Source organism: Scyliorhinus torazame, chromosome 9 (assembly GCF_047496885.1).
Source record: "Scyliorhinus torazame isolate Kashiwa2021f chromosome 9, sScyTor2.1, whole genome shotgun sequence".
Lineage (NCBI taxonomy): Eukaryota > Metazoa > Chordata > Chondrichthyes > Carcharhiniformes > Scyliorhinidae > Scyliorhinus > Scyliorhinus torazame.
The window spans coordinates 117,057,529-117,076,269 of NC_092715.1; the positions used below are offsets into that span (position 1 = coordinate 117,057,529).

Below are 18,741 nucleotides of genomic sequence, written 5' to 3' on the forward strand. Positions count from 1 at the left end.
ACATTAACCAAAACCACCGGCATTCACTCCAGCTTCCCACTCACCATCATGAACTTCCGCCCCCCCCCCCCCCCCCCCCCCCCCCGAATCTGCCACAATGTTCTCAACCTCCAACACCACCCGCTTGTTTACCAGCACTGCTACATCCCTCGTCTTCATGTCCAACCCGGAGTGAAAGACCTGCCTGACCCAACCTTTCCTTCGCCTTGTCTGATCCCCAATCTTCAGATGTGTTTCTTGCAAGAAGGCCACATCCACCTTCAAGCTCCTCAAGTGCGCGAACATATGCGACCATTTGTCTGCCCCCTCCACTCCCTCCACCCCATGCCGATCAACCATATTCTTTCTTGAGCCAGCCCCTGACCTGTGTCCTGCGACCCTCCAATCTCGCCCTTAGATGCCCACCGTCATCATTCCTTTTCTTGCTGCGCCACAGCAGCCACACCTTTGTCCGCAGCCCCCCTTCCCCCATCTCCAAACAAAACAACAACCCCAATCCCCTCTTCTACACTAACCACCTGGCCACCCTCCACTGTGCTCCCGTTAGCTAGCCCGCCCAGCTAGCCTGGCAGCCCTTGCCCAAGGCTACTGAGCCTCCTACCCACCCACCTTCTCGCATACCTCCATGGAATAAACAACAAAGAAACAAGAAAAAAAGTGCATTCACCCTCGACACTCTCCACGCATCCCGCCATCTAACCCAACAAAACACCTCAGAGGAGAAAAGTTCTCCAACAAACATCAATCGAAAAGACAGAAGAAACAAACAACTCCTCACGCCTCCTCCAAAGTTCAGTGTCCTCCTTCTCCTGCCAGTCCATTTTCTCTTTAAAATTCCATCGCCTCCTCTGGTATTCTGAAATATTGTTCTCGGCTGTTAAAAGTCACCCAGAGGTGGGCTGCGTATAGCAGCCCAAACTTCACCCACTTCTTAAAGAGGGCAGCCTTCACCCGATTGAACCCAGCTCTCGGCTTCGCCAGATCCGTGCCCAAGTCCTGGTACACCCGAAGCTTGTTCCCTTCCCAAGCGCACCTCCTCGTCTGCCTCGCCCATCTCAATATCTTTTCCTTATCCAGGAATCGATGGAGAAGCAACACCATTGCCCTCGGTGGCTAGTTCGCATGTGGCTTCCTCCTCAGTGCCTTGTGTGCTTGGTCAACCTCCAGGGGCCAGTCAAAGTCCCCTTCTCCCATCAACCTCGCCAGCATCTTGGCAACATACATGCCAGCATCCGCTCCCTCAATGCCTCCAGGCATCCCCACGATTCGTAAATTTTGTCTCCGGGAGTGATTCCCCAGGTCCTCCACCTTCTCCTTTAACCATTTTTCAGTCTCCCACATCACACCTATTTCGGCCGCCAAGGAGGCAAGTTCTTCCTTGTGCCCCACCGTCTCCTCCACCTTCCAAATACCCTGGCCCTGGGACTCCCGCCTCTGTTCTACGCAGTCAATTCCCGCTTTTAATGGTTCAACCTCCTTGGCTAGGTCCTCATGGGCTTCCGTCTTCCTGCTGAACTTCTTGTTCAAGAAGTCCACCAGTTGCTCCGTTGACCACTGGATGGCAGGACAGGTCCTTTACCCTCCACCATCTTTTTTTAAAAATATATTTAATTCGAGTTTTTTGGCCAAACATAACAATACGTAGTGTTTCTTTTACACAACAATAAAGCAATATAAATAGCCGTGGCCAGTTTTAAACAAGTAAATAAATAATATATATAAACAAAAACAAAAGAAAAACAAAACTAAATGGCAACTGCCTTGTCCAAAATAAATACTCTCCAAAATTACAGTCCAACAGTCCAATATACAATTACATATACCAAATACCTATACATGTACAATACATCCCTGAGAGTCCGTCCGATTCCTCCCCCCCCCCTCCCCCCTGGGTTGCTGCTGTTATCTACTTCCTTTCCATTCCTTCTATCTTTCTGTGAGGTAGCCGACGAATGGTTGCCACCGCCTGGTGAACCCCTGAGCCGAACCCCTTAACACGAACTTAATCCGTTCTAACTTTATGAACCCTGCCATATCGTTTATCCAGGTCTCCACCCCCGGGGGCTTAGCTTCCTTCCACATTAACAATATCCTGCGCCGGGCTACAAGGGACGCAAAGGCCAACACGTCAGCCTCTCTCGCCTCCTGCACTCCCGGCTCTTCTGCAACCCCAAATATAGCCAACCCCCAGCTTGGTTCGACCCGGACCCCCACCACCTTCGAAAGCACCTTTGCCACCCCCACCCAGAACCCCTGTAGTGCCGGGCATGACCAGAACATGTAGGTGTGATTCGCTGGGCCTCTCGAGCATCTCGCACACCTATCCTCTACCCCCAAAAATTTACTAAGCCGTGCTCCAGTCATATGCGCCCTGTGTAACACCTTAAATTGTATCATGCTTAGCCTGGCACACGAGGATGATGAGTTTACCCTACGTAGGGCATCAGCCCACAGCCCCTCCTCAATCTCCTCCCCCAGTTCTTCTTCCCATTTCCCTTTCAGCTCATCTACCATGATCTCCCCCTCGTCCCTCATCTCCCTGTATATGTCCGCTACCTTACCGTCCCCCACCCATGTCTCTGAGATCACTCTATCCTGCACTTCCTGCGTCGGGAGCTGCGGGAATTCCCTCACCTGTTGCCTCACAAAAGCCCTCAATTGCATATACCGGAATGCATTCCCTTGGGGCAACCTATTTTTCTCCGTCAGCGCTCCCAAACTCGCAAACGTCCCATCTACAAATAGATCTCTTAATTGTACTACCCCAGCTCTTTGCCATGCTCCAAATCCCCCATCCATTCTCCCCGGAACGAACCTATGATTGTTTCTTAGCGGGGACCGCACCGAAGCTCCCGTCCCTCCCCTATGCCGTCTCCACTGCCCCCAAATTCTCAATGTAACCACCACCACCGGGCTTGTGGTATATTTCTTTGGTGAGAACGGCAACGGCGCCGTCACCATTGCTTGTAGGCTAGTCCCCTTGCAGGACGCCCTCTCCATTCTCTTCCACGCCGCTCCCTCCCCTTCTCCCATCCACTTACACACCATTGAAACATTGGCGGCCCAGTAGTACTCCCTTAGGCTCGGTAGTGTCAGCCCCCCCCTGTTCCTACTATGCTGCAAGAATCCCCGCCTCACTCTCGGGGTCTTCCCAGCCCACACACAACTCATAATGCTCTTCTCAATTCTTTTGAAAAAAGCCTTTGTGATCATCACCGGGAGGCACTGGAACACAAAAAGGAATCTCGGGAGGACCACCATTTTAACCGCCTGCACCCTACCTGCCAATGACAAGGACACCATGTCCCATCTCTTGAAATCCTCCTCCATCTGTTCCACCAACCGTGTTAAATTAAGCCTATGTAATGTACCCCAATTCTTGGCTATCTGGATCCCCAGGTACCGGAAGTCCCTTGTTACCTTCCTCAACGGTAAATCCTCTATCTCTCTGCTCTGCTCCCCCGGGTGCACCACAAATAACTCACTTTTCCCCATGTTCAGTTTATACCCTGAAAAATCCCCAAACTCCCCAAGTATCCGCATTATCTCTGGCCTCCCCTCCGCCGGGTCCGCCACATATAGCAACAAATCGTCCGCATATAGAGATACCCGGTGTTCTTCTCCCCCCCTAAGTACTCCCCTCCACTTCCTGGAACCCCTCAGTGCCATGGCCAGGGGTTCAATCGCCAGTGCAAACAATAACGGGGACAGAGGACATCCCTGCCTCGTCCCTCTATGGAGCCGAAAATAGTCAGACCCCCGTCCATTCGTGACCATGCTCGCCATCGGGGCCCTATACAGCAACTGTACCCACCTGATATACCCGTCCCCAAAGCCAAATCTCCTCAACACCTCCCACAAATAATCCCACTCCACTCTATCAAATGCTTTCTCGGCATCCATCGCCACCACTATCTCCGCTTCCCCCTCTGGTCATCATTACCCCTAGCAGCCTCCGTATATTTGTATTTAGCTGTCTCCCCTTCACAAACCTAGTTTGGTCCTCATGGACCACCCCCGGGACGCAATCCTCTATCCTCATTGCCATTACCATGGCCAGGATCTTAGCATCCACATTCAGGAGGGAAATGGGCCTGTATGACCCGCATTGCAGCGGGTCTTTTTCCTTCTTTAGGAGGAGCGATATCGTTGCCTCTGACATAGTCGGGGGCAGCTGCCCCCTTTCCCTCGCCTCATTAAAGGTTCTCATCAGTAGCGGGGCCAGCAAGTCCAAATATTTCTTATAGAATTCAACTGGGAATCCGTCTGGTCCCGGGGCCTTCCCCGCCTGCATGCTTCCAATCCCTTTCACTACTTCCTCCGTCTCAATCTGTGCTCCCAGCCCCACTCTCTCCTGTTCCTCCACCTTAGGAAATTCCAGCTGATCCAGAAAGCACATCATTCTCTCCTTCCCGTCCGGGGGCTGCGCTTCATATAATCTTTCATAAAATGCCTTGAACACTCCACTCACTCTCTCCGCTTCATCTCCCCCTCCTCATCTCTCACCCCCCCATCTCCCTCGCTGCTCCCCTTTTCCTCAGTTGGTGGGCCAACAACCTACTCGCCTTCTCCCCATATTCGTACTATACACCCTGTGCCTTCCTCCATTGTGCCTTTGCCTTTCCCTGTATAGTCCCTCCTCCAGTGCCTCTGCGTATTGTCTGTCCACCCTCAGCAGTTCTTTCACCAACCGCTCCCTTTCCCTACCCTCCTGCTTTCCTTTATGTGCCCTAATAGATACCACTCCCACCTGTACCTCCCCATTATCATTAATTTCCAAGTACCTTTCAATACACCCCCTCACCCTTAAACACACCCCCTCATCTGCCAATAATCCCATGTCCATTCTCCAGGGTGGAAGCTGTTGTTTTTCTTCCCCTATCTCCAGGTCCACCCAGTGTGGAGCATGATCCGAGATGGCTATAGCCGTGTACTCCGTCCCCGTCACCTTTGGGATCAGTGCCCTTCGCAAAACAAAAAAATCTATTCGTGAAAATACTTTATGTACATAGGAAAAAAACGAAAACTCCTTACTCCTAGGTCTACTAAATCTCCAGGGATCTACTCCTCCCATCTGCACCATAAAATCCTTAAGCACCCTAGCTGCAGCCGGCCTCCTTCCGGTCCTGGACCTCGATCTGTCCAGCCCTGGGTCCAGCACCGTATTAAAGTCTCCACCCATTACCAACTTTCCCGCCTCTAGGTCCGGGATGCGTCCTAACATACGCCTCATAAAATTGGCATCATCCCAGTTCGGGGCATACACGTTCACCAATACCACCGCCTCCCCTTGCAGTTTGCCACTCACCATCACGTATCTGCCCCCACTATCTGCCACTATAGTCTTTGCCTCAAACATTACCCGCTTCCCCACTAGTATGGCCACCCCCTTGTTTTTTGCATCCAGCCCCGAATGAAACACCTGCCCCACCCATCCTTTGCGAAGTCTAACCTGGTCTGTCAGCTTCAGATGCGTCTCCTGAAGCATAACCACATCTGCCTTAAGTTTCTTTAGGTGTGCGAGTACCCGTGCCCTCTTAATTGGCCTGTTCAGCCCTCTCACATTCCACGTGATCAACCGGGTTGGGGGGCTCTTTACCCCCCCCCCTTGACGACTAGCCATTTCCTTTTTCAATCCAGCTCCTCACCCGGTTCCCACGTAGCTGTATCCCCCCCAGGCGGCGCCCCCCCCGCCTCGACCCCCCCCCTCGCCTCGACCCCCCCCTCCCATACCAGCTCCCCCTTCTCCCCAGCAGCAGCAACCCAGTTAACCCCCCCACCCCCGCTAGATCCCAAGCTAGCGTAATTGCACCCCCCATGTTGCTCCCAGAAGTCAGCAAACTCTGGCCGACCTCGGCTTCCCCCCGTGACCTCGGCTCACACTGTGCGAGGCCCCCTCCTTCCTGCTTCCCTGTTCCCGCCATGATTACCATAGCGCGGGAACAAAGCCCGCACTTCCCCTTTTGGCCCCACCCCCAATGGCCGGCGCCCACAGCTCCTCATCCTCCCTCAGCCCCTCCCCCACGACATGGGGAAGAGAGAGAAGTTACAGGGTCGCAGGTTTAACAATCTGGGAAGTCTTCTCTTCCCCCTTTTCCCCCCTTCATCCCACAAATTCACCCCCCCCCCTTTTGTCCCAAACGTTCTTTTTCTTCTGGCCCGCTCACTCCAGCTTCTCCTCGACAATAAATGTCCACCTTCGTCTGCCGTTTCGAAATAGTGGTGTTTCCCTAGATGTGTGACCCACAGTCTCGCCGGCTGCAACATTCCGAATTTGACCTTCCTTTTATGCAACACCGCCTTGGCCCGATTAAAGCTTGCCCTCCTTCTCGCCACCTCCGCACTCCAATCTTGATACATGCGGATCACCGCATTCTCCCACCTACTGTTCCGAGTTTTCTTGGCCCATCTGAGGACCATCTCTCTGTCCTTGTATCGGAGAAATCTCACAACTATTGCTTGAGGAGTTTCTCCAGCCCTCGGTCTTCGCGCCATAACTCGATAGGCTCCCTCCACCTCCAGCGGACCCGTCTGGGCCTCCGATCCCATTAACGAATGCAGCATCGTGCTCACATATGCCCCGACGTCCGCCCCGTCTGCACCTTCGGGAAGACCAAGAATCCTTAAGTTCTTCCTCCTCGCATTGTTCTCCAGCACCTCCAGCCTTTCCACACATCTTTTGTGTTGTGCCTCGTGGATCTCCGTTTTCACCACCAGGCCCAGTATGTCGCCCTCATTCTCAGCAGCCTTTGCCTTCACGACCCGAAGCTCCTGTTCCTGGGTCTTTTGCTCCTCCTTTAGCCCCTCAATCGCTTGTAATATCGGGGCCAACAGCTCCTTCTTCATCTCCTTTTTGAGTTCATCTACGCAACGCCGCAGGAACTCTTGTTGGTCAGGGCCCCATATTAAACTGCCTTCTTCCGACGCCATCTTGCTTTGTGCCTGCCTTCCTGGCCGCTGCTCTTGAGGATCCACCGCAATCCGGCTACTTTCCTCTCTTTTTTCCATCCGTGTCCAGGGGGGATTCCCTTCTGGATTACCGCACAGTGTTATTTGCCGTTAAAATTGCCGATGGGGCTCCTATTAAGAGCCCAAAAGTCCGTTCCACCGGGAGCTGCCGAAACATGCGACTTAGCTGGTCATCGCCGCACCCGGAAGTCACCCTCCACCATCTTGACCTGTGTCGCACAAAGATTTTCTTGCTCCAACTGTGTGGTAGTCACCACTGTTGTATATACTGCATACGAGGGTATTACGGTAAGGCCCCTGTACTACAGGTACGGGGGTACATCCCCGCCTGCTGGCTCCGCCCAGTAGGCGGAGTATAAATGTGTGGGCTCTCCGAGCTGCAGCCATTTCGGCAGCAGCTGCGGGAGGCACCACATCTCTGCGTAATAAAGCCTCGATTACTCTCTACTCTCGTCTCGTCGTAATTGATAGTGCATCAATTGATTACGCAGAGATTTTACAACGATGGATCTCCGCATCAAGCCTGATCGCCTGCAGCTGCACCCTCAAGCAGACAACGCCAAGTCGGCCTTCGCACATTGGCTAGCTTGCTTTGAAGCCTACATTGGATCTGCGACTGAACCACCCTCAGAGGCACAGAAGCCCCAGATCCTTTACACACGGCTGAGCTCCGATATCTTTCCCCTCATCCGGGACGCGCCGACCTACGCTGAGGCCATGGCGCTATTGAAGGAGAACTACACTCAGCAGACTAACAAAATCTGCGCCAGGCACCTCCTGTCCACGTGGCATGAACTCCCCGGTGAGTCTGTGGATGATTTCTGACGTGCCCTGCACGTCCTGGTGAGAGACTACGACTGCCAGGCCGTTTCGGCGGCTGAACATTCTGACCTACTTCGAGACGCGTTCGTTACGGGCATAAGGTGGGCCTACATCTGCCAGCGGTTCTTAGAAGGGGCTATCCTCGACCTCGCGGCGACCAAGAAACTAGTGCTCTCGCTCACAGTCGCCACACGCAATATACAGGCGTATGACCCCAACCGCACGGCCCACCCATCCTGCGCATCGTGGACCCTGCAAGTGAAGATTCTTTGAGGAAGGGGATGATGGTGGCAGATTTGAAAGTGCAAAAAAAATACCTGAGGAGTGGGAACCATTTTAAGTGTCAGTTAGGTTGACGGCCAGAAAATGAAGTTGAATGCCTAGGGCGTTCGTGAGAATAGAGATAAGAAAGCAGATAATAAGACGGGCTTGGCAAGAAGGTATGGAGAAAGTAAGAGAGAAGCTAAAGGAAGATGATGGTCCTGGACCAGGGTAAAGGAGAAAGATGGACAAGGGATACGGCTCCTTGCAAATGTTGGATGTGAGGTGGAATGAGCAGCGTGGATGGGTTTCAAGATATTGGTCATGGAGAAAAGCCAGGGGTATTTTTGCATTCCAGGATCATTGACTCGTGATTAGTTTTGATGAAGGGAGCAGGGCGATGATTTCGTTCAACCAGATTTAATGATGAATGGATATACCAATGGTGCACTATGCCCGTTGGAGTTAGGAGAGCTGAAATAAGGAAGGACCAGGACTGGAGGGACTAAATGGTTTTCTGGATGCAAGAGCCTCGAAGATAGAAGTGAGTGATTCAGCAGCTGAAAAGGTGCGGCGGTATTGTGAACGGAGAGCCAAATATTAGACAATTGGGAATTGGAGATGTCTTGGATGTGAGTCTTTTTTCAGGGCAGGCACAGAAGAAAATGTTGGTGGAATGGGGAAGGGAAATGTGAGTTGATATGGAAGTTGAAACATGGGGATCAGAAATCACTCATTTTAGAGGTTGAGGGAGAGACAGAGCAAATGGAAGGAAACCTGCAAATTCCCCTCCAAATCACCCACCATCCTGACTTGAAACTTATATCACTGTTGCTTCACTGTCACTAGGTCACAAACCTGGGATTCCTCCTGATAACATTGTACCGACACCACAAGGACTGGAGTCTGGAATATCCCTCCTAATAGCATTGTACCAACACCATAAGGACTGTAGTTGGTCAAGAAGGTGGCTCACCCGCTTCTCGAGGACAATTCAGGATGGGCAACGAATTCTGGCCTTGCCAGTGATACTCTCATGACATGAACAAATACAAAAATGTTATTGAGAAACTTGGGATCGAACACGTATGGGCAGTAGGGAACAACAATTTTAAAAGAGATACAGGAAGGTAATACAAGGCGAGATACTCAAAGGAGCTTTTCACGGTAACTTAATTGTAGTGTTGATGTAAGCCTACTTGTGACAATAAAGATTATTATTATATCATTATCGGGCTCATACCCCGGAGTCATACCCCCACAACATGGTCACAACATGTGACCATAGCGGCATAATGTCAGAATGGTGTGATACATGACTGGTCTTAGAAGGCGTGCACCTTGCGAACAGTATTCTGAGGAGGGCTTGGAGATGAGTGCAGAACTCACAGTGCACAGTGAGAGAGAGGTTGCTGCAGAGTGAAGCCAGTGGGTGCCAGGGTGATGCCAGGGGAGTGCACCTGAGTGAAAATTGTTTCATGGAGTACTTGCTGTGCGCTGCAGCGACCTTTAAAAAATGGCACCCAGATCATTGAAGCACTGGGATGATGGTGGTGGGGGCAAATCGGAGACTGGCCTCCAGCGATACGTCGTGGAACTCCTGCCTACCATTTTGCACTAAGACCTGCACTGTATGGCACTATAAAAAGCCGTCAGCAGGCTCAACACACATTTCCTGCCCGACATTGTACTTTGCCAATATCGGTGAAAATCTCACCCTTGGTGAGTCTATATTTGGAGCATTGCATTAAATTTTGGATACCCTACCTACAAAAGAATTTAGTTATGTTAAAGTGTTCAAGCATTCAATTAAATTCCAGGACTTCAACCTCTAAGTCAGTGCTTCTCAAACATTTTCCTGGTGTGATACCAATTTAATGCCTCAGACTTTGTGTGACGGCCCCCCCCCCCCCCCCCCCCCCAAACCCCCTCAAGTAAAGCTTTGGGGAAGTACGAGATTTATTGAGCATGGGTGGGGAGGTTTCTGTTGTTGAGGGGAGGCTTTTATTCTTGACTAGAGGGGTGGAGGAACAGGGTTTCATCATGGGAGGTTTATCCGGTCGGCAAGGTTGGAATTGCGTTCGGCGATTGACCGGAGAATCAAATTTCCCAACCTGAATCGGGGGCGGTGCCGCTTTCACGATGCACCGCCCCCTCCAAAACGACATACTGACGGCCTCAGGACATTGCCTGAGGCCCACCCTTATTGCTCCGCCCCTGACTGGCCGAGTTCCCGACGGTGTGGGCCTCTCATGGTCTCACCCGTCGGGAACTCAGCGTGGTGGCTGCGGACTCAGTTCAGCGCCGCAACAGTCGGAGGAGGTCCGATCCGCGGGCAGGGGGAACTTTTATCAGGGGCTGAGGGCACTGTGAGGGGTGATCCGGGGCGCGAGAGCCAGCCAAAAGGGGAGCACTATTTCGTGGACCGGCCTCCGCCATGTAGCACGCCGTGGCCACTGTAGGCCGCCACCATGCGCATGCGCGGCCACGGACCCGGCAATTCTCCAGGCTGTATCGGCAGCTAGAGCCGGGTGTTCTACGCTGCCGGCATGCTAACCCCCTGCCAAATCGAGGATTGGTGACCGTTTTATGCCATTTTGCCTAGCGTAAAACGCCATCGTTCCCATTCCGGCGTGGGGACATAGCCTCAGAATCGGAGAATCCAGCCCAGGGTTTCTCAAAAAAGAACAAACACCGACCAATTCACCGGCTTCTTGTGCATTAGCAATCAGGCCTCGGAAATCCATATCCACCAAGAAAAAAACAAGCATTAAATGGGCCTCGCAACTGTCAAAGATCGATCCAAGGTCACAACCCAACATTTGGGAAGCCCTACTCTAAGTTATGGGATATACTCACCGAATAAAAAAAATATTTTGTGTTGAAAAAAGATTTAAGGGTAAGAATGGATGGAGAACTGTCTTATAAAACACTGAGAAATAATGGAAGATTTTATTTGCATTGAACAGTAGCAGAACTGTAAAGTTGCCATAGTCCCGGTTGACCATAGGCTGCTTTCCCCTCTGAGAGAGGGAGCTGACTGGTGATTTAACCTGATGGTCACCACACCTCAGGAGAGGGGCAAAGTTGAGAAGGCCTAAAAGAAGGCTTCAAATTGTAAAACACAAGTTTAAAATGAAAAGCCTCAGTGAGACTGGGGATTACTGGTTTTGCACAGATAGGAGATTTATTAAACATACTCGAGGTAAAAACAGTTGGTACTATATAAATTAACGATATAAATTAACTCAAGAACTGGATAATATTTGGCGGAAAAAGGATCATAAGAAACACAAGCAGAAGGCCATTTTGCCTATTGAGCCTACTCGGTCATTAAAAAGCTAGTGGCTGATCTGATTGCAGCTTTAACTCCACTTTCTTTCCGTCCATAAACATTATCAGTAAATAAAGTGTGCAGGTTAGGTGGGGTTTGAGGATAGGGTGGGAGAGAGGACCTAGGTAGAGCTCTTTCAGAGGGTTGGTGCAGACTCGATGGGCCAAATGGCCTCCTTCTGCACTGGAGGACTTCTAAGAGTTCTAAGCTAAGTCCAAATTGAACTAATCAAGTAGTCCTTACCCTAGATGTTTATATTTCACAGCCCAATTCTTTAGTTAATTAACTCTTTAACCCGTTATTCTAAAGGATGGGATTAGACAGCGGACTCATAGATGCAGCATGATGGTGCAGTGGTTAGCACTGCTACCTCACGGCGCCGTGGTCCCAGGTTCAATCCTGCCCTTGGTCACTGTCCGTGTGAGGTTTGCACATTCTCCCCGTGATTGCGTGCGTCTCACCTCCACAACCCAAAGATGTGCTGGGTAGGTGGATTGGCCATGCTAAATTGCCCCTTCATTGGAAAAATGAATTGGGTACTCTCAATTTATAAAAATAAATTGACCTCTGCATTCACCTGAGGAAGGAGCAGCGCTCCGAAAGCTAGTGACATCGAAACAAACCTGTTGGACTTTAACCTGGTGTTGTAAGACTTCGTACTATAAAAATAAAAAAAGACAACGGACTCACAATCTTCTAGTCCCAGCCACAACGCTACCCACCATTGGCAGGACTAGAAATTCCTGGCCAAAGTTTCAAACAGTTAAGCCTTATTGGTGACACTGGTTATATATTAATCAGTATAAGAAAGATTTGACACATGCCAATGTATGACCAGTAGTAGCAAAGCACAACAACTTGCTATTATTCCTTGGGTAGAAGCGTGACTCCATGTAATTAAGTTGTTGTTTCAAGCACTTGGAAGGATGACCGTTTTGTTTTAATTGTCTTATCTTCCAAGGAGCTTCAAGGACAATTAAAGAAGCTTGGTATTCAATGCTATCTCCTGTCAAAAAAATGAAAATATCATCCAAGAGCAAGATCTGTTGGATTAGCGAACAATATATAAGCAGAATAGGCCACTGCTCTTTCATGACTAGAAGTATTTTAAGTAAGCAATGTCTCAGTGGTCTCTATCATGATCTCTTAGGTTTACATAGTAACCTATTAATTTGTATGTGCAAGTTCAACTAATTTAAATAAATAAACATAACAGTAGCTGCGACAGAATTAGAAATTTTGTTAGTTTATTTAACTGAAACTTTTACTGCATATAAAATATTCTATTCACTGTAACACATAAGAAAACCTATAAATTGGGTCTAATAAAAAGTGATGTGCCATTTCAGGATGAAGGAACTCCATCAGATGAAGCAGCCCTGATCATCCACAGAAGGGGTTTTGATTGTCGATTTTTAAACCAAAAGACTGGATTATTTTGTTCTACCACTCAAGGCAAAGTAAGTGGTTCTGTAGGTAGCATCTGTATTCCTGTTATCAGGACAAGATTACAACAGTTTTGTTTCTAGATATAGAAAGCTTAGATTAGTTATTGAAACTTACTGCCAATATGTAAGAAACATGTTGACTATTATCCTCCACAGATCAAAGAAATAGAATATGTAACTATTGAAAATAATTCATATTGGGGTGGATTTTCCTCCGTGTTTGGCGGGCAGGAATGGCGGTGAGGCAGAGAATCGAGGAAAGTCCCAAAACGGTTTTCACGGCAGCTGAATTTCCCCACTCATTTGTCCCTGCTCCCTGCCAATGACGTAATAGGGATGCCACCATGTAAGGTTGGGAACCTCATTAGCATATATTAACTTCTGTTGTATCTTTCCCACCACATAGGGATTCCCCCTAACTCCCACTTCGGCAGGCTATATAACAGGTTTTGTAAAACAGTGACCAGAAATTTGGTCCCTGCGGGGTGTGCATAGGTAAGTACAGCCCCATAGTGGGGGTGGGTGGGGAGGGGGCGGTGTTTATACCTGGGCAGTATCCTGTCAGGAGCACTGCTGGAAGGAGTCTTCCTTTGGGGAGGTCTGTAGGGAGTTATCAGGGGTGTCCTATGTCCAGGGGAGGGGGTTCCCTGGGAGATGGGATGGTGGGGGTTCTCTGCCTGTTGGTGGGGGTTCTCTGCCTATTGTTTTTTTTTTTAAATGTCACCCCGATCTTTTGAGAGCAACTGTTGCTGACAGGGTGGGTGTGACATCGTAGGACCCATCTCCTGGTTTCTTTTTAGCAAAGTGTTTGAAAATATGGCGGGAGAAGCCGGCAGTGTGGCTGGCGGGCAACACTCTGCTTTTCCTGCCGGAGTTCACACTTGGCCGAAAAATGGCAAATTCCTGTGCTAAAAAATGTAATATCTGCAATATGTATAGCTTGGATTATACTCAATCAACTGACTTTCAAACTTTTTCTTTTGCAGATTCCTGTGCACAATCTCTTTAGAGAATTAAAAATTAAGTACCTAACTCCATCAACTTTGACTTTGATGCATACAACACAAGATCACAATAATACTAGAGATATTAATCTGAATCCAATGGAAATAAGTACATTCAGAATTCGATTAAGTTGATCCTATCACCTCCTGGAATTACCAAACAAGCTGTTTGAAGATCATATTGCACACATTTTTCTGCTTGAAGTTATTGCAACCCAACAGAAAAGTAAACCATGTCCAAGACCAGTAGTGAAAAACATATTTGAATTCAACTTTGTGAAAAAATAGTAAAGTTATAAAAAGATTTAAAACAATTCAAGCAACAATAAAAAAAAATTGTGACTACAAACTGCTTTCTTACAATGATGTAATTCTTGGGTTACATTATCAGCCTAACTTAATGCTGTCAGCATTTGAATGAAACAAATAAAACCTGTGAGAGTCTGCATGAAGGAGTAAACCTCACTCATTTAACCTTAACATTACTAAGGTCAGTTTAGTTCTTATTGACTAGTCCCCACTGTTCAGTTAGGAGCATGACCAAAAGGCTTATTGAATTCCCAAGTGCAAGATAATGATTTGTTGAGAAATGAAATCAAATGCAAAATCTGAAATTCTGCAATTTATGAGGTAAGGATTATGAGACCAAGATGACGTCTGAAATGAAACCAGATTTCAAAATTAACACTGGAATATTTTTGAATTTGAAGTTCAGAATTATTGAGCATTTAGAATTCTGTCACATTACATGATTAGATGAGATAAGTGCAATGCTTCAACAGTCAGTTGTAATGATAAACTACTACCCACATGAACAATTAACAAAATTAAATTGTGTTAGTAAAAGACATACAGGTAAATTTAATGCCCCCAGCCTATTTGTGGGGTCTCGTAACAAAGGACAGATGAGTAACCCACCTTCTTCCCGTCCACTCCCAAACTGTACCCCATAATACTGTGGGTGGGTGAGATATCGGCCAGCCCGCCCACCCTTAAACCTATTGTGGGCCTTAACCGCCCAATTAATGACCAGCTAAGGGCTTGCTGCAATAAGGTGTACGGTTGTGGAAGCAGAATGAAGAAGACAAACTCACCCTTCCACAACCTTGGGTTTAAAGGTGGGAAGGAATGGGGATGTTTTCTCCTTTGGGGTGCCTTATTCCCATCGGTGACCCCTCCAAGATGGCAACCCTCCTGTACTTTGTGCTTCCCCACTGGACTCCTGAATCGGATCTTCTACTGCTGTGCCACCTGAGATGCCCGATCCCTCCTCGACCATAAACCCCAGACTAACCTGTAAGTCAAGGATCCTTGGATTTTCTCTGGACTGCTCGTCACCCAAGTAGTGGCCAGTACTGTGTCCTAGTGCTGTGGGATTACTCAGCTGCTGGCCAATCAGATTGCCTGGAACAGGTGAAAGCGGAGCTTCCTTTCCCTGAGGGGCAGAAGTCCCACTCTCAACTTGTTACGGCTGTCACCAGCATAATCACTGCAGTTCACCCCTGTCAACATTAATCAGAATTGATGTTCTACCCTGAAGTTGCCACGTGTGATTCTGTGCCTTACAGATTTTGATGTACTGTTCTCTTTGCCCATATTTTGTAATCCAATCTCATAGTGGGATCTTTTGTACTTTAAAATTTGAATTTTATTAAAAATAAGTTGCAAGATGGATGCATCCATGAAAGGTCATTCAGCTCATTTTAGATCATCTCTCTAGAAAAAAAACTCACAACATTCAACTACTTCTGTTTTTGCAACCACCACCCTATAGAGAAGTCCTCTTATTCCGGATATCAATTCAAAATTTTAATTTCACCAGTTTGAACTTGCATCCTTTCCTGCGTCATTTGATATTTTACTTACTTCTACAAGTCATTCTTTCAGTTCCCTATGAAGGTTGAAGAATTCAAGTATATCCAGTCTTTCCTCATTATAACCTGGTCTTAGGGATCAGTCTGGTGATTTCTCTCTGCATCACCTATAGGACTTGAATGTTTAACTTGTATCTCAGCAAACAAAACAATACCGAAAGTTTCATCTCATTTAACAGGGTCATAAATTCAAAGAATATTTAATGAGACTATATGTCATTATCTGGATGATAGACCTTTTCATCTTTAATTTTCCATTTTTCAATGACCATTTGAATGTACCGATGTGACATAATAAGGTGTAAAAAAGAAATGCCATTGACTCTATCATATTCTCAGTATTGCCAAGGCAAATAAATATATTAGAAATTTTTACATGAAATTGTACATATTAGTCTTTAAGTTTTAAGTTACTTGCATGATTTTACCTAATGTAATATCAGAAGCATTTTGCTTTTAAAAATGCTGGCAAATGACTTTTTTTCTGTTTTTAAATGTGCATTCAATTTATCTAGAGATCCCAAAACAAACAATACTTGCACAATACAAACTGACCAGACTATTTTTTCAAACAATGCTGTAATAAATTTACACTTGTATACAAATTTACACTTGTATATTGCTGTGACTACTTTTGGCAACACCCACTAATGTTAGAATAGTACTTGGCCTGCACTAAATAATAGCAAAAAATGTCTTGTGTGTAATTGGCTGCTTTGCTTAAAGAGGCTCTTTGGGAAAAAAATAGGTATCTGATAAAGCTAATGTGACTTAATTTTTAATCACAAGCAATTGAATATTCTGAATGCTAATTATGTTTTGATTTTACACATGCATTTCATATGCTCTTGTGTTATTTGATATAATTATATTTTATTGGTTTCATGGGTTTATATAATTTCAGGTTTGTGTACAAAGTTTATCTCACACAAAGTCATAGCATTTATTCTTTTGTGGAAGATATTATCATCTTGTAAAGAGAAGCCATTGGTAGTAATACAATGCATTTTCAGAGTTTTAGCTATTATCACAAACCATAAATCAGTTATTAGCAATTAGTTTAGCACCATTTTGGGTGAAAATCATTTTTACTTAACCCCTTAATCAGCATAAATATTTACCTACATTTATAAAGATTTTGTATAAAATACACTCAGTTGAATTAGGACAATAAAATCCTTACTTTTTATGCAGTGATCAAACTTTCATTTCAGAGTGACTGAGAAATGCAGTTCAATAAATGCAACTCTATATTTAATTTAATACAATATTGTTATATAATAAACAAAATTTCCAACCACTTAAAGTAAATTGAGGTTTTTAGTGTATGCTAGTAAAGAGGCTAATTTAATTTAATGTCATTTCTTACAACTAATAAAGTTTAATTATTTTTATACCATTACAGCAAATATTCTGACCTCACAGTTCAAATTAAAAATTATATTTAGCATAGAAATGGAATTTAAGCACATTAATATTGTATTGCATACGTTTAATATAAACTATAATAGAAGGAATGATTTATCAAATTCAGTTCTAGAAAGCGGCTTTTTTGCCTTGTGTATAACTTATTGAATATGGTAGGAAGAATAGGCCTGTAATTAAAATGTTATGTACTATGGGGTGCCATAATTTGTTACTACATTTATTTTTTAATATACATTGCATTAGGAGGATTTTCTACTATGTATATCTATAAAATATTACCTTTTAGAATGATATGATCATCTTACGTCGATTGAACAGGTTGTGCATTTATAGAGCAACAAAGATAACTTTGATACATCTTACAACTGATGTGGAACTGGTTGAAATGAAATTGAAAGCCTTGCTGTTTTGCATTACTGTGTACTTAAGAATTTGTCAGCTTATAATTTACACTTTAGTACTTTGTGTTATAAACATTTACAAGGTTTAAAACACTTTTTCAATTGTTTGGGTTTTTCTAATTTTTGGCAGGAAAATATCCTATCAAATAAACTGAATGTTCAGATTTACTTGTGCGTCGTTTAGTAGGAGGTTTAGTTTTGATTTACATGGCACCTTGTTATGACAAATCACTTCAAAATGTTTCATCTCTTGAAGATCACTGGCTGTGATACAGACAAAACAATGACAGGAATCAAAGTGCTCTTGGCAAGATTCTAGAATCCATCGTTAAGGATGAGAGTTCTAAATTCTTGGAAGTGCAGGGTCGGATTAGGACAAGTCAGCATGGATTTAGTAAGGGGAGGTCGTGCCTGACAAACCTGTTGAGTTCTTTGAAGGGATAACAAATAGGTTAGACCAAGGAGAGCCAATGGATGTTATCTATCTCGACTTCCAAAAGGCCTTTGATAAGGTGCCTCACGGGAGACTGCTGAGTAAAATAAGGGCCCATGGTATTCGAGGCAAGGTACTAACATGGATTGCCGATTGGCTGTCAGGCAGAAGGCAGAGAGTTGGGATAAAAGGTTCTTTTTCGGAAAGGCAACCGGTGACGAGTGGTGTCCCGCAGGGTTCAGTGTTGGGGCCACAGCTGTTCTCTTTATATATTAACGATCTAGATGACAGGACTGGGGGCATTCTGGCTAAGTTTGCCGATGATACAAAGATAGGTGGAGGGGCAGGTAGTATGGAGGAGGTGGGGAGGCTGCAGAAAGATTTAGACAGTTTAGGAGAGTGGTCCTAGAAATGGCTGATGAAATTCAACGTGGGCAAGTGCAAGGTCTTGCACTTTGGAAAAAAGAATAGAGGCATGGACTATTTTCTAAACGGTGACAAAATTCATAATGCCGAAATGCAAAGGGATTTGGGAGTCCTAGTCCAGGATTCTCTAAAGGTAAACTTGCAGGTTCAGTCCGTAATTAAGAAAGCAAATGCAATGTTGTCATTTATCTCAAGAGGCTTGGAATATAAAAGCAGGGATGTACTTCTGAAGCTTTATAAAGCATTAGTTAAGCCCCATTTAGAATACTGTGAGCAATTTTGGGCCCCACACCTCAGGAAGGATATACTGGCACTGGAGCGGGTCCAGCAGAGATTCACAC

General features: G+C 46.2%; 1 protein-coding gene across 5 annotated transcripts in view; it reads left to right on the forward strand.

The window, feature by feature from the left end:
• The window catches only part of man2a1 (mannosidase, alpha, class 2A, member 1), a 327,615-nt gene extending 309,906 nt beyond the window's left edge, over positions 1–17,709 (forward strand). For all 5 annotated transcript variants that reach the window (XM_072516408.1, XM_072516407.1, XM_072516409.1 and 2 more), the window contains 2 exons: positions 12,736–12,846; positions 13,821–17,709. In XM_072516408.1, the coding sequence (XP_072372509.1) occupies positions 12,736–12,846; positions 13,821–13,973 (264 nt within the window). In that variant the 3' untranslated portion in view covers positions 13,974–17,709. The remainder of the gene's footprint in view (positions 1–12,735; positions 12,847–13,820) is intronic.
• Positions 17,710–18,741: the final 1,032 nt, after the last annotated feature.